We start from the raw sequence: 15173 nt of genomic DNA, 5'->3' as shown, positions 1-15173 counted from the left end.
GCTCCTCTGCACCCACCTGTTACTTGCTGCAGCCCTTTCCGGGGGCCCCCTGCCCCAGGTCACCTTCACTATGCCTCCGCCCACAAGCGTGCCACAGCTCTGCTTCTCCTCCCTCCCAGGCGTGCTCGTGGGAGGAGGCGGAGGTGGAGTGGAGGTGAGCTGGGACAGGAGGGGCACAGTAAGTAAGTGGGAGGCACAGAGGAACCGCTTCCCACCTCATCTCACCTTCACTCCACCTCCTCCTCCTCCTCCCATGAGCACGTTGCTCAGCTTCGCTTCTCCTCCCTCTCAGGCTTGCCGCACCAAACAGCTGATTGGTGCAGCAAGTCTGGGAGGGAAAGAGGGAGGCGGGAGAAGTGGAGCTGCAGTGTGCTGATAGGAGGAGGTGGAACAGAGGTGAACTGGGGTGGGGGGCCCCCAGGGAGAGCCGCAGCAAGTAACGGGGGACACAGACAAACTGTTCCCTGCTCCATCTCATCTCCGCCTCCTCTCCTGAGCTTGCTGCCGCTGCCACTCTGCTTTCCCCTCACTCCAGGCTTGGCACCAAACAGCTGATTGGCGTGGCAAGTCTGGAAGGGAGGGAGGGAGAAGCAGAGCGGCAGTGGTATGCTCAGGGAGGAGGTGGAGGCAGAGCGGAGGTGAGCTGGGGTGGGGAGCGGTTCCTCTCCCTACCCTGATATAACGTGGCCTCATCTATAACATAGTGAGATTTTTTGGCTCCCGAGGACCATGCTATATGTTGGCAGAGGTGTAAGGGAAAGGGAAAAATACAAAGAAGGGCAGCAAAAATTATTAAGGGTATGGAACAGCTTCCATATGAGGAGAGATTAAAAAGATTGGGATTGTTCAACTTGGAAAGGAGATGACTGAGGGGGGATATGATAGTGGTCTATAAAATCATGAATGGTGTGAAAAAGTATATAAGGAAGTGTTATTTACCCCTTCACGTAACACAAGAACTACTGGTCAGCCAATGAAATTAATAGGCAGCAGGTCTAAAACAAGCATAGGAAGAAGGAAGTACTTCTTCACATAACGCACAACTAGTGGAACTCATTGCCTGGTGATGTTGGGAAGGGCAAAAGTATAACTGAGTTCACAACAGAATTAGATAAATTCATGGAGGACAGGTTCATCAATGACTATTAGCCAAGATTGTCAAGGATGCAATCCTATGTTCTGGTGGTTGCACTTGTACTACACTATCCACCAGCTGACAATTTGGGAGATAAATCAACTTTAACCAGCTTTGGAGAGGACAAAGGCGCAATCTTACATGCTAGACTAGATTACCACATGCAGCCATATGACCTAGCAACATCAGACTGTAGCTGAAGGGTGAGGCCAGAGGGATTGACATATATGACATACTGTTTGAAACAACTTGTTCAACAGAAAATCCCTTGAACTTGTAGAGTATAGTAGGGCCCTAATGACTCAAGTTTTTGTGTTGGAATTAATGCTTACTTTCCTTTATTCAAAATCAGTCCTAGCCGATTGAAGAGATGTAGCGTGAACTGGGTGTGATGGAGGACTTGTTCTTTGGACTTGCCCCTGAATAAGCAATCATCCAGGTGAGGAAAGATATGAATTCCCAGCCTCCTGAAACAGGCTGCCACTACCACTATGCATTTGGTATGGCATGGTCTAATGACAAGTCAAAGGGGAGAACAGTGTATTGATAATGTTGACCTGTGACTACAAATCTCAGAAACTTCCTGTTGTCTGGGAAAATTGTCACATAGAGCAGTTGTCCTGAAGATTGAAGGCAGCAAACCAGTCACTGTGCTCTAACAAGGGGAGAATTATAGCTAAGATTACCATATACAATCTCATATACTTGATGCATTTGTCGAGATCTTGGAGGTCCAAAATAAGTCTAATTCCTCCGTTGGCTATGGGGACCAGGAATAACGAGAGAGAAGAATCCCTTTTCCCGACACTGAAGGGGAACCTCTTCTATGGCTCCTGAAGTGCACCATCTGAATCTGCTGTAAGAGCAGTGACTAATGAGAGGGGTCCCTGAAAAGGGATGGGGTAGGAGGATGGGAAGGGAGAATGGACAGAAATTGGATGGCACAGCTCTATCCCCAAGTGCTGAGGATCCACTTGTCTGTGGTTATTGTTTCCCAAGTGCTGTAGAAGCACAGGTGTCGGCTTCATCCCAGGCCCTGCCCCACTCCACCCCTTCTCCCAAGGCCTCACTTCTTCCTGCCCCTGCCCTGTATCAGCTCTGTCTCTTCCCACCCCACCTCTTCCTGCCCTGTTTCGTCCCCTCCCTTGAGCATGCCCCGCCCTCTCTGTCCCCCCGCCCAGCACCTCCTGCACATGGCTGAATAGCTGATCTGCAGTGGGCGGGAGGCACTGGGAGGGAGGAGGAGCTGATAAGCGGGGCTGCTGGTGGGTGTGAGGCACTGGGGGAGAAGGGGAGGAGTTGATCCACAGGGCTGCTAGTGGGTGCTGAGCACCCATTGTTTTTTCCATGGGTGCTCCAGCCCCAGAGCACCCATGGTGTCAGCACTTATATGTAGAAGTGAGAGAGCCTGTCCCCAAATGGAGGAGACATGGGTGGGAAGTTTACAACTGGAATGCTGACCTTGATAGGAGAGTCAAATTGTCTGCTTGCCCAAAGCTGATGGATGACAGGCTGGCTGGTGAACCAGATGGCCTTCTCCTCTGTGATTTGTGTCCCTTCCTAGAGAAGTCTTGCTGTCTAGCAGGATGAGACAGCTGCTGAAAGTGCCACTTGGAAAGGTATTTCTGCTTCTGTTGCAGACTTTCATAATGATGCCTCTTTAGTGCTGGGTTATAAGCCCCCCAGTGAATGCAAAGTAGCTTGAGTCCTTAAAATAATGTGATGTCTCGAGTTTTTTACAGAAAATGAAAACTGACCATCAAAAGGTAAGTCCTGTATGCTTTGTTGGACTTCAGGAGCTATACCAGAGTTCAGTAACTACAAAGCTCTTCTCATTGTTACAGCTAAGCCCATAATCTTGCAGGAGACATCCACTATGTCCAGTGCCGATTACAGTGATGTCTTTGCCACTAGATGGCCTTCTGCAATGAAAGCCTTAAAACTCTTCCCTGAAGGATTCTGTCAACTCATGTGCAAATCTGGGCATAGCTTCCCAATTTACAAAGTCATATTTTGATAACAGCACCTGCTAATTAGCAATGTGTATTTGTAAAGACAAGGTTGAATACATTTTTTCTTTCCATTAAATGTAATGTTTTAGACTTTTTGTCTTTAGGTGTTTACTTCTACCTCTCCGCATGTAACTGCTCATTTGCCACCATTATGGCAAGAGAGGGCTAGAGCCTGGATTTGTGTAGATACACTCAAAACCCTGCAGAGGGTCATACTACCACTTTTCAGTATGCTTTACTATTGACAGTAAGGAAGCTGGTATATGTCACAAAACCTTTGTGGGTTCCAAAAGCACTTCATTTCTAGGGAGAGCTTCCCTCCCAGGAGTCAATGACTGGACACTGTCTACCAAAGCTGTAGCCACTAACCTCAGGAGATCGTGATATGTCTTAAAATCCTCATGCACAGGAGATGAATCCAATATAGTGGAATTATCTGGTGAAGAAGATGAAGAAGGAAGCCAGTCCATGGAATCTGCTGTGACTTGCTATTGCAGTAAAGGCTCAGACTGTATCAGCTCAGGAGGAACAATATCAGTATGTATCTCCAGCCTCAGTGGGTTGGGAAGAGAAATAGCAGGAAGGTTTGTGTAATTGTGCTCTGGAATAAGCTCAGAATTTGGACTTTGAAGATTGAGGAAAATCCTAAGTGTTCCATGAAGACCACTGAGGGAAATGATATGGCACTGGTGGCTGGTAGGTACCAGGCTGGAACCCTCTATCTCTACTGCAAGAATGGTATGGGTCCTGATATTGATATTTAGAGCAAATACAAATTTTGTGTCCATGCAAGGGTCTGCAGCACACACTCATCTGAATGGAGCAGCTGTCACTCAGCCCTCAGACTCCAGGTTGACTCTTTGAATCACACAGCAGTGGGCTGTCATATGTGACAATAGCCCACTGGGCATTCTGGGAGTTGTAGTCCCCAGCTTGCTCAGACAGAGGTAAACAACAATTCCCAGAAGGGAGCATGACTGTGTGCTCCAGCGCAGTAAGCCAAGTGCTGCGTGTGTTAAAGCCAACACAGCTGTATAGGGGTATCTGAAGCCCCCACTGCAAGGGCGGCACTGCACATGAGGGCTCAGGATGTAGCCTCTCTTCCCAGAGCAGGGTAGGAGGTATGGCAGGGGAGGAGCAGGTGGTGGGATAGGAGGTGTCTGGGGAGACGTGAGGGACGGTTGGGAGGCGGGGGCTTGGCACAGCCCTGCGTCATTTGTGTGCAGTGACCTGTGGAGCTGTTAGCAGAGCCCTACAAATCTGCAAATTTTGCAGCTCGCAGACTGGATGATGTCATAAACAGATAGTTAAGGGTTAATGTCTCTTTTACCTGTAAAGGGTTAAGAAGCTCAGTAAACCTGGCTGACACCTGACCAGAGGACCAATAGGGGGACAAGATACTTTCAAATCTTGGTGGAGGGAGAGTCTGGTTGTGCTTTTTGTGTTTTGTTGTTCGCTCTTGGGACTAAGAGGGACCAGACGTACTCCAGGCTCTCCAAATCTTCTGAATCAGTCTTTCATGTGTCAAAATTGTAAGAATAGCCAGGCAAGGCAGATTAGTCTTATTTGTTTTCTCAACTTGTGAATGTTTCTTTTTGCTGGAGGATTTTTACCTCTGTTTGCTGTAACTTTGAATCTAAGGCTGGGGGCGGTCCCTCTGGTCTATATGAATCTGAGTACCCGGTAAAGCATTTTCCATCTGATTTTACAGAGATAATTTTACCTTTTTCTTCTTTAATTAAAACTCTTTTAAGAACTGATTGATTTTCCTTGTTTTAAAGATCCAAGGGGACTGGGTCTGACCTCACCAGGGATTGGTGGGGGAAAAGGAGGGGAGATGGTTAATTCCTCCTTGTTTTAAGATCCGAGGAGTTTAAATCTGTGTTCACCAGGGAATTGGTGAAGCCTCCCAAGGCAACCCAGGGAGGGGAAAGTCAGGGGGGTGGGGACAGAGAGTGCGCCAGACACTGAATTTCTGGCTGGTGGCAGCGTTACCAGAGCTAAGCTAGTAATTAAGCTTAGAAGTATACATGCAGGTCCCCACATTTGTACTCTAAAGTTCAAAGTGGGGAAAGAAACCTTGACAGATGAGGATACAATTTTTTGTATCCACGCAGGCCTCTATTGATGGTAATGCCCCGGAGATCTCAAAGACTTTTGCACCTTGTACCTGGATGGAGAAGGAAAGGCAGAGGATGACTATGAGCTAGAACAAAAGGCACTTCCCACATAGTCCAATGCAAATGGAGAAGGCACCCTTCATGGAGGCATCAAATGTCCCAACTCATCTGAAACCCAGTATGGGGGTCAAACTGGTATTTACAGATGCATAGCAACCAGTGCTTTGACTACCAGTAGTGCCATTCAGGCAGAACTAACACTCGGTGCTGGAAAAGACATTGGCATTGAAGTAGGGGCCGGTACTGCCTCTGCAGATCTGGTCCATACCGGGCCTGTAGAAACTGAAATTGTCTGTGGTGCCGAAGAAGAAAATGGTACCAACAACAGATCACTTGGTGCCGATACACATTCTGGGGCCACAGTGACAGACAATACCAGCACAGTCGAGGACTCCTGTACCAAAGGTGAGTCTGTAACAGAGAAGCAGAATAAATCTGCTGCTTCTTGAAAAGCTTGTGGGGCCAATATGGTGAGTGTTGAGACTGACTATGTCGGTACCAGATTCAATGGCCACCACACAGGTGGTACAGGAGTCAATGGTACAGTGCTGGAATGATTCCATCTTGGTACCAGAGAGTATGTAGACAGCCCCGCTCTACCTTGAGCACTTGAGGAATCCTAGTGCTGCCCAGTACTCCTCTTAGGTGAGGAAGAAGACTCTTTTCAAGCTTTGGAGTGGCTACGGTCAGTGTTATGAGTACTCCTTCTCAGGGAAGGAGATCAAGGAGAACAGTTTCTTCTCCTCGGACAAGAGTCAAAGTCTGGCTGCACAACAGCAACTCGTGGCAGCACCAAAGCCCTCTGACAGGGCTGGTGATCTGAGGAGGATCCTGGCACTGAGGCAGGCCTCATAGTTTGCTCTATAAGGTGCTGCTTGAGGCCTAATTCTCTAGTCACCTGCATTCTCTTTTTGAAGGATTTACAAATGGAGCATGTAGCGAGGCGGTGTGGCTCCCCTCCTCCACAGGGAGGGTTGAGCCCCGTCCATCTTCCCCCAGGGCGGAACTTCCGGGCAGAAGCCCTGCCCCTCAAAGGGTCAGGCGGCGACCCGGAAGTATAAAAGCAGGGCGCCGGCCTTCAGATGGAGCTCAGCAGCCAGCGAGAGCAGACGTGCCGGACGACCCTCGTCGCTGGGGGGCTGCCGAGCTCCGAGACCGGGACCAGGCCTTGCCGGAACCGACCCGCAGCAACCACGACCCTGAGCTGCGGGAACTACCACCGCTACCCAGCCCCAACTACGGCCTGGAGGAGCCTCCGGACCAGACCTGGCCCAGCTACCCAGAGGTACTACCGGATCTACCCCCTGACCCGGACTGGGAGGAGCCCATGACGGTCGACGACCCGGCGGACCAGGTAGGCCGCGAAGGGGGAATGGAAAGTAGCCCGGGGGCGGCTGACCACAGTCAAGCTGCAGAAGGCCCCGAGCCGATGACCGTGTGTGTCGGTCAGGATCCCCACTGACCGCGCTGTCAGTGTGTTTCGGTTAGGATCCCCCCGCGCACTCTGTCAGTGTGTTTCGGGCTGGATCCCCACTGACTGCCACTAGCGGCGACGGCCGCTACTAGGGCCCCGGGCTGGAACGCAGAGGAGTGGGTGGGCCTGCGTTCCCCCTGCCACCCGTAGCCAGGTGGCAGTATCCCCCTTCGCCCCCACAGCTACTATTTGTTTGTTGCTCTGCCCTGCCCCAAAGGGCCAGAGCCCCCTGACTGTGTGTTGCGAAAGTTATTGACAAACAATAGTATACCTTCTGCCTATACAACAACTAATAACCAGCTTTTGGTGCAGATACAATAATCAAATGAACTTTAAATAACAAGATCCATATTTGTAGTCTTAACTCAAAGGGTAAATGCTATTTTTATTTAGACATAAATCTTCCATATCCCTCATTATTTAAGAATCAGTGTGTCAAGGTGATGGGAAAGGGATACTAGTTTGTCTGGAATCTTAGGAAAAGAGACTTTTTCAAGCTGAGGTTCTCAAATACGTTCATTTCAAAGATGGGCATTTGTTTCCTGACCACTGTTCTCTGTTTGATCTGATGCTAGGATTTTCACATGCCAGTTGTAATGGTAACGTGACCACTCATTACAGAAAACTTTTCACAAGACATTTAGACAAAATGCCTAGGATAATAACAGCTTTAGCGGATCAAAAAATTTAACTCTAGAAACAGTCATATCAATTAATGCAAATGTAACCCACATGCCTCCGGGGTGCGGTGTTCTGTCCCATCTAGTGGCACCGAGACCACTTAAGGCTTTGTCTACACTACACAGCTTTTAGCAACATGGCTGTCGCCACAACCATGCCGCTAAAAGTTGTGCAGTGTGGCCACTGTTTTTCGGCTCTCCTGCCGAAGAAAAAAGTCCACCCCCAAGGAGCGGTATCTGCACTGTTGGCAACAGAGAGCTCCTGCCGACAACGCGCCGTTCACACTACCACTTGTCGTGGTAAAACTTTTGTCTTGGGAATCAGGGGGGTTAACAACTCTGAAAGATAAAAGTTCTGTCATTCAATGGCCAGGGGGAGGAGGGAGAGGGAAGAGAGTGAGCTTTTAGCTCATGCAGTAGAGACTCATGCACTAAGCTCCAGAGGTCCTAGGTTTGGTCTCACCTACCAATGACTGGGGTCTGTTGGTGTTACAAGTGGGGGCTCATCCGGGATTTCAACGGGGAAGTTTCTGAAGCTTGGGATGCACTTTCTCAGCTAGGGGAAGTATATAACCCACACACCTCCTGGATGTGGTGCACTGTCCCCTCTAGTGGTAATGAAACCACTTAAGAGATTAATGAGTGCTCTATAACCTTAGCTACAAGCCATATGACTTGTAGCTCATGCAGTAGCGGCTCATGCACTAAGCTCCAGAGGTCCCAGGTTCAATCCTGCCTGCCAATGACTAGGGTCTGTCAGTATTACACAAAGAATCCTAGAAGCAATGCACATGGAAAGCCTCATTGGATATGTCTACACTGCAATGTAAACCCAGGGTTTCAACTCTGGCTCAAACCTAACCTCCTCTATCTGTATGTACACACATTGTGCTGACCCAGGACCTCCCAAGGGCAGAGGATCTGAGTCAAGCCAGGACCCACAGTTCAAGCTCTATTGCTTTGCAGTGTAGACACAGCACAACTGGACTCATACTCTCGGGGTCTGTCAAAAGTATTCCACAGTTTGATGGGCTGACTTTCTTTGTCCTCTGGACAATCACGTTTGGTGGACAGTCAAGTTTTCCCATACTGGACCACAAAGGGCTGGAGTGGCTTCATTTAGGGAGGGTATTAGGAAATCTGGGATATGGGGAGTTGGACTCAGGCCTCCGTAGTGCATTGTAGACCCTGGTGCCCCACGTTTGGACCCAGGGTTCAACAATTCCTGAGGTTACAAATGAGTGTAGATGCTCAAGTTCTAAGTTAACAAAACCAGAGTCTGCTAACTGAAGTTCTACTAACCATGGGCTTACATTGCAGTATAGATGTATTCAGTTACCAAGCACCAGAAACACAATTCAAGGTGGTTAGAATGACTGTTAATTACACTATAAACTTGGCACCTTTAGGAGTCCGTGGTCTTTCCAGATGTGTTTACTGAACTTGCTAAAAAGGTGGCACCTGTTTTGCTAATTTGGGGAGCTTATGTCAATTTCCATAGAGCATTATTAAAGGCAACAATCCAAACCAGATAAAGGGTGGCACCACTGGAAGCTTTTGGTCAGATTAATTTAGAATTACCAGCTTTTTATGGGCTTTCTTTTTAGAACTGTGGAAATCTTCAGGCAGAATCTCACAGCTGCTAAAATATTGGATTTCCACCATATCAGGAATCAAATCCAGTCAAACATGGTCTCTCATATCTGACCAGTTCTGGAGTTTGACTGGACAGATAACTGCCATTATTAGCAGAAGGAGAAATGTAAATATTGTCTCATCCATTATGAGGGCATGGTATACCTATAAGAACAGTAATGTTAAATGAGCAAATTAAACAAAACACAGCAGTGCTAACTTGACCACTTTTTGCTAAGATTTATAAAACCACAAATAGAAACTCTGAAATATGGCAGAGTGAGGTGGATCAAGTTAGCCATAAATTGTGTCTTGTCTGATTTAACTATTTAAATATTTAACCTTTCTGAATATAAAGTAACTGGTTGTTTGTTTTTCTGATGTTTCAAATTACAAGTTTAGATTATTAAAGTTACCCAGTAGTTTAATTTGTCTTTTCTTATACATGAAATGTTTTGGTTTAGATTTTTTTTTTTTGCACTGTATGTCTTAAGTGATTAGTAATGAGATATAGGGCTAGACTCACAAAGGAGATAGACACCTGCCACTTTAGGCAGCTAAATCCCAGAATCAGGCACCACTGATATTCACAAATACCTGCTCAGCTGCTGCTGAATCCTGCAGGTATCTACATTTTTGCAGTAAAAGTTCCCTAGTTGCCTATGTTCCTCCCTCTGGGCATACACACTGCTGCTCCAGTCTAGACAGCCAGACTGTTAAGGCCAAGTGCAATGCAAAAACCAGGGGACAAGAGCATTCCTCTGCTCAACTCTCCTGTGGAGCTCAATCCAGTAGCTATGCTCTAATTATGCTTATTGGATTGGGCCCTGCACACCAATTGTTGGGGGTCTGAGGGGAGAAGGACTTCCCTCATAACTTTTAGCCCAGTGGTTAGGGGACTCACCTGAGATGTGGCAGACTCCTGTTTAAGTCCCTCATCTGCTTGAAGGGGAGAAGGGATTTGTTACTTCTCAGGTGAGTGCCCTAACCACGCTGCCATGGGATATTCTGATGTGGGACTCCCTCTATCTCCTGTTGAAACTATTCTACTGTGTATAAATATTTAAAGAGTCATTGGGAGGGAGGGAGGGAGAGAGAAACAAACAAACAAGAGAATGGCACTCACCCAGGATGTAGGAGACCCAGGTTCCAGCCCCCTAATGACTAATTATTTATCCACAGTGGAGCAGATTCACCAGGAGAGAATGAAGGAACTCAGTCATTAGAGTATTCACCTGAGAGATGGCAGATTCCTGTACAAATCCCTTCTCCTCAAGCAGAGGGGGGACTGGATCCAGGGGTCTCCCACATCTTACATGAGTTCTGATTGCAGGGCTAAAAGTTCTGATGGAGCTCCTCCATACCTCTCTTCCTCCCCAGCCCCAGCAGCACCTGACTTCAGGAGAGAGTTCACAGCTGAATTCCAAGCAGCTATAGGCACCAAACTCCCTGAGATGGGTGTGGCTGAGGGCACACCCCTCTGCTTGGCATCTCCCATTGGTTAATTTAGATGGCTCTCCATCTAGCATGCTGGTTTTTGTGAATGGGCAGCTTGAGTGCCTAGCTCAGGCTTTGTGACTCCCAGTGATTTTCTAGGGGGCTAAGTCCCTTTGTCAATCTAGCCCATACAATCTTCTGTTCCAAAATCACCAGTCAGATTCTAGCCTCAGGTCAATAGTGCCTGAAAGACAATTCTATCTAATAGCTATTTGGTAGCCTATATGAAATAAATTTTTAGTCTTAGTAGAGTTACTAGCATACAAGTGTCCACATCACAAAAACCACCATCACAATTGATGCTAACTGGCACCTTTCATGGGAATCTTAGAAGAAAGGCCAAAAGTGAGAGTATGCCTTGCTGTCCTCTACTTATGTCTGTAAATGAACAGAGGACTTCAATCTCCTGTACTCTCAAAGCAGTAACTTTCATGAGCACTAAAGTCACTTAAAAAGGAAAACTGCCAAGAATCAATTTTTAATTTAATTGATAGAAAATGCTGAAAAAAAAAAGAATAAAAAGTATAAATTTAAAAGGGCTTACATGCAATATATTCTAAAAATTTGGCAGGCACTTTATCCACTAGGCCACACAGTCTGAGCAACATCTATAAAATTGACAGGTATTATTTTCACCATAAAAGGGCTCTCATATTTTATATTTATATGCAGTAGAAACATGAGAATAATAAAGAAAAAATATAATTTATAAAAATAACAAAAGGGTTAAATGCAAACTCAAGCCTGTGTGCTCTTCAGATAGTCACTACAGCTGGTCAGAAATTATGTAATGAATCTGTTTTTTTCAAAAACAGACACTTTGTCAAAATTGAAGCTATCACATTTGACTTAAAAAAATATCAAGAAAAAAGTTCCTAAACTGTAAAAATTAAAAAATTCGGTTTCTGATTTTGTTTTGAAATTTGGTTTAATTAGCCAATTAAAGTTATTCAAATAAGTCAAAACCAAAATGAAAACTTCTGAAATTATCAAAATGAAAGCTTTTGTTTTAACTACCCTCCAGCCCCCCCCAAAATAATTGTTTTTTTGTATCACATGTATTTTCAAGATTTCAAATTCTGATCCAGGTTTGAGGTGGGAAAAAATTTGAACTCTTGAAAATATTAAGGTGATGGGAAAACCAGTTCCTGCCAAACTCTAGTAGTCAAATTTTTATGGAAAAAAAGACAATTTATTACACACAGTACTTCCATAAAATATCAGAAAAACTGAGGCAAAACAAGATTTTTCCTGTATTCTGATTATGTACCTCTCTGTAAACAGAATATCTGTCAAAAAGAATCTATTTTTTATGGTGCTAAAGTGATTAGATATGTACAAAACCACACGTTCACCTCTAACTTTAGCACGCTCAACTTATAAAAGTGCTTAGTGATACTATTAAGAGAATACGTTACATTTCTCATCAAGTTAGATCTCATATAGTATATAATGATGATAGTACTTTTTTCCTAATATAGCTCATATATTACAGTAATTGGGGAGCATATAAGTAGCTAAGATAGATATAATTGTGACCACCACTCATTGGAGCAATGAAATGCAATGCAAGAAGTCTTCCTAAACATGTTTAGTCAGGTTTAGGGGTTTTTGTGCATCTTTATTTTATGATACTATCAGATGTGGATAGGAGGAGAACTACTCACACCTTACACTAGGCAACTCTGTACACTAGGCAACTCTGTACACCATCTAATAAGTTCAACAGAAGGCCAAGTATGGAGAGTACTAACATGAGACTTTTGCAGTTGGAGAAGTGGCAGAGTGAAGGGAAGAGAGAAGCTTCGAGAAGATGGGCAGAACAGAGAAGAAGGTTGGCTGAGGGAAAGAGATGCAGTGGACAGACTGGGAAGGAGTAAAAGGATCAAAAGGAAAAGACAAGCAAAAAAGAGGAAGAATATGATCCTTGAGGGAGAGAGAAAAAGTAGTGAAGGATAAAGATCTAAGATAGATGTTGGCGAACTGTGGCCCGCGGGCCAACTGTCCTGCCCGGCCCCTGAGCTCCCAGACATAGAGGCTAGTCCCCGGCCCCTCCCCCATTTCCCCCCCTCCTCTGCAGCCACGCTGCCGTGCGGGCCGCCCTCTGGTCTGCCGTTCCGGCTGGCCAGCATGGGGAGCGCACCTGGTTTTGGCCAGATGTCGTGGCTGCGAGCTCCTGCTGCTGGTAAGGGGTCCTGGGGAGCAGTCAGAGAGGAAGGGGTGGTTGGATGGGGCAGAGGTTCTGGGGGGGTGGTCAGGGGATGGAGAACAGGGAGGGTTGGGAGTGGGAGCCCTGGGAGGCCTGTCAGGGGGTGGGGATGTGGATAGGAGTTGGGAGGGCAGTCAGGGGACAGGGAGAAGGGGGGCTTGGATAAGGGGGTGGAATCCTGGGGGGCAGTTAGGGGCAGGGTGTCTGGGGAGGGGGTGGTCAGGGGACAAGGAGCAGAGGGCAGTTGGATAGGGGGGGGTGGGAGGTCCCAGGGGGTGCTATTAAGGGGCAGGGATGGTGGGGTAGAGGTCGGGGCAGTCAGGGACAGGTTGAGAAGGGGGTTGGATAGGGTGCAGGGGTCGTGGGAGGGTCGCGGGGGTGGGGGGGGGGGGGGGTCAGGGTAGAAGGAGGGGGGGGGTCGGATGAGTTGAAGGTTCTGAGGGGGACAGTTGGGGGCAGGAATTGGGAGGGGGCGGATAGGGGGTGGGGGCCAGGCTGTTTGGGGAGTCACAGCCTTCCCTACCCGGGCCTCCATACAGTTGTGCAACCCCGATGTGGCCCTCAGGCCAAAAAAGTTTGCTCACCTCTGATCTAAGAGGACAGAAGGGAAATGAAAATAAAGGAAGAAAACTGGAAAAGGAGAACTGTAGAGAAGGGAGAGAAAAGAAATAGAAAACGGAGAAAAATATTAATAATATGGAGGCCCATTGTAGCAAGATACAAAAGGGCTTTAACAAAAAAACACTCACTAACCCTTTGTGTAAATGAGTTTGGAACAGAGGATCGATGTGCTGAAGTGAATGGCATGTGAACATAGGAAGAATTCTTAAAATAGTGTATACTCAAATTTGTTACTGACAAAATAATGATAATCTTTACATGCAATTTTAAAATTACTTCTATGACGTGCATAATTAATTTATTAGATAATATTCTATGTATATGAAATCTTATGAATGTTGGAAACATGAAAAAATAGTAGCTTTCTTCAATGAAAAAAACAAACAACATTAGTTAATATGGGTATGATTACTAGGCAAATTCACTTAATTGGGATGAACAGCCAACAGTTTCATGTCATGTACTTAATAGGCTTAAAACAATTCTTGAGTTCATTCTGAGATCCTGTGCCAGGTACAGATAGGTGGTAACTTGGTAAATTTATCTACTTTTTAATTATTTTTTTCAATTACACCATAGCTCAAGTGATTACACATACACAGGATCTAGTATATTCATTTTGCATATCATAGAGGTACATTTTTCAAAACTGTACGTTAAAAGCACGACCATCAGTTCTGTCATTAAAAGATTTGTGTGTGAATCATTGAGTTTTTTCTCCATATTATATGCCATTCACTTTCTATACACTGGTATGATTTCACTGGGACATTTAACATTCAGCAGCATTTCTTTATACTTAGAATAGAAAATAACATTTTTAATAAAGTAGTGGGGTAACTGGTAGTTAATGTTGGTATTTTAATGGCAACAACTTTAAAGATAGAAAAAAAGATATATTATTACATTTTCAGTGTTCCGTCCACAGTCTTGATAAATGTTAAACTAATCATACAAATGTGCCTGCCCCTGAAGAGTATATTATTACTACAACCAGATCAACAGTATATTATCCAACCAATGCCTCATTTCTTATGACCAGATTGCATACTACACCAAGCTAGGCAAATGCTTGGGTGATTGCATTGTAGTAATACTGTATCTACAAAATATCTATACCCTTAATATTTTCCTTATATAGTTTGCAAAATTATAGACATGAGCTATTTCTATGAATATGGACAATATTATAATACCACTATACCTTTTCTTTAGAATTTGGAATTTCTTTGCCCAGCTTCGGTTAATTTGTTCAACTTCATTTTTAAGACTGAAATAAAAAAACCCCACAAAATGTTAAAATATTTATAGAGTTAAATGAATGCCTTAAAAATTCTGACCAATACCTTTGTATGTGTTGCTTCTCTTGACCTTCAGATATCTTCAGCTTCTCAATTTCAGCAAGTAATGCTCGTTTTTCTGCTTCCTTCTCAAGTACAAAATATATTGCAAAAGTTATGTCATGTATTATTTATTTTCTATGCTTATTATGCAAAAAATACTAAATTTTACTCTTGGTAGCGATACTTCTAGTTTTGGCTGTTAGGGTAGGGAAACTAGATGTTTAAAGGAATTAATAACAGAGTACAAAACCTTTTAACTCTAGTCATTGTTTCAAAGCCAACCCAGGTCTGGAGTGACTGAGAATCATTACAATTTCACAGCTTTTTGGAGGGCTATATAATAAAGATGGCAACATAGACAAGTAAAGCTTAACTTTTGTCACGTAT

The 15173-nt window shown here is 45.2% G+C and overlaps 1 protein-coding gene across 1 annotated transcript in view; it reads right to left on the bottom strand.

The window, feature by feature from the left end:
• The window catches only part of C2H10orf67 (chromosome 2 C10orf67 homolog), a 144039-nt gene that overhangs the window by 56691 nt on the left and 72175 nt on the right, over positions 1-15173 (bottom strand). The window contains 2 exon segments of the mRNA XM_075061938.1: positions 14648-14730; positions 14732-14869. Of these exon segments, the coding sequence (XP_074918039.1) occupies positions 14648-14730; positions 14732-14869 (221 nt within the window).

Source organism: Chelonoidis abingdonii, chromosome 2 (genome assembly GCF_003597395.2).
Source record: "Chelonoidis abingdonii isolate Lonesome George chromosome 2, CheloAbing_2.0, whole genome shotgun sequence".
Taxonomy (NCBI): Eukaryota; Metazoa; Chordata; order Testudines; family Testudinidae; genus Chelonoidis; species Chelonoidis abingdonii.
The sequence above is the reverse complement of the archived record's forward strand: the minus strand, read 5'-3'. Positions and strand labels throughout refer to the sequence as shown.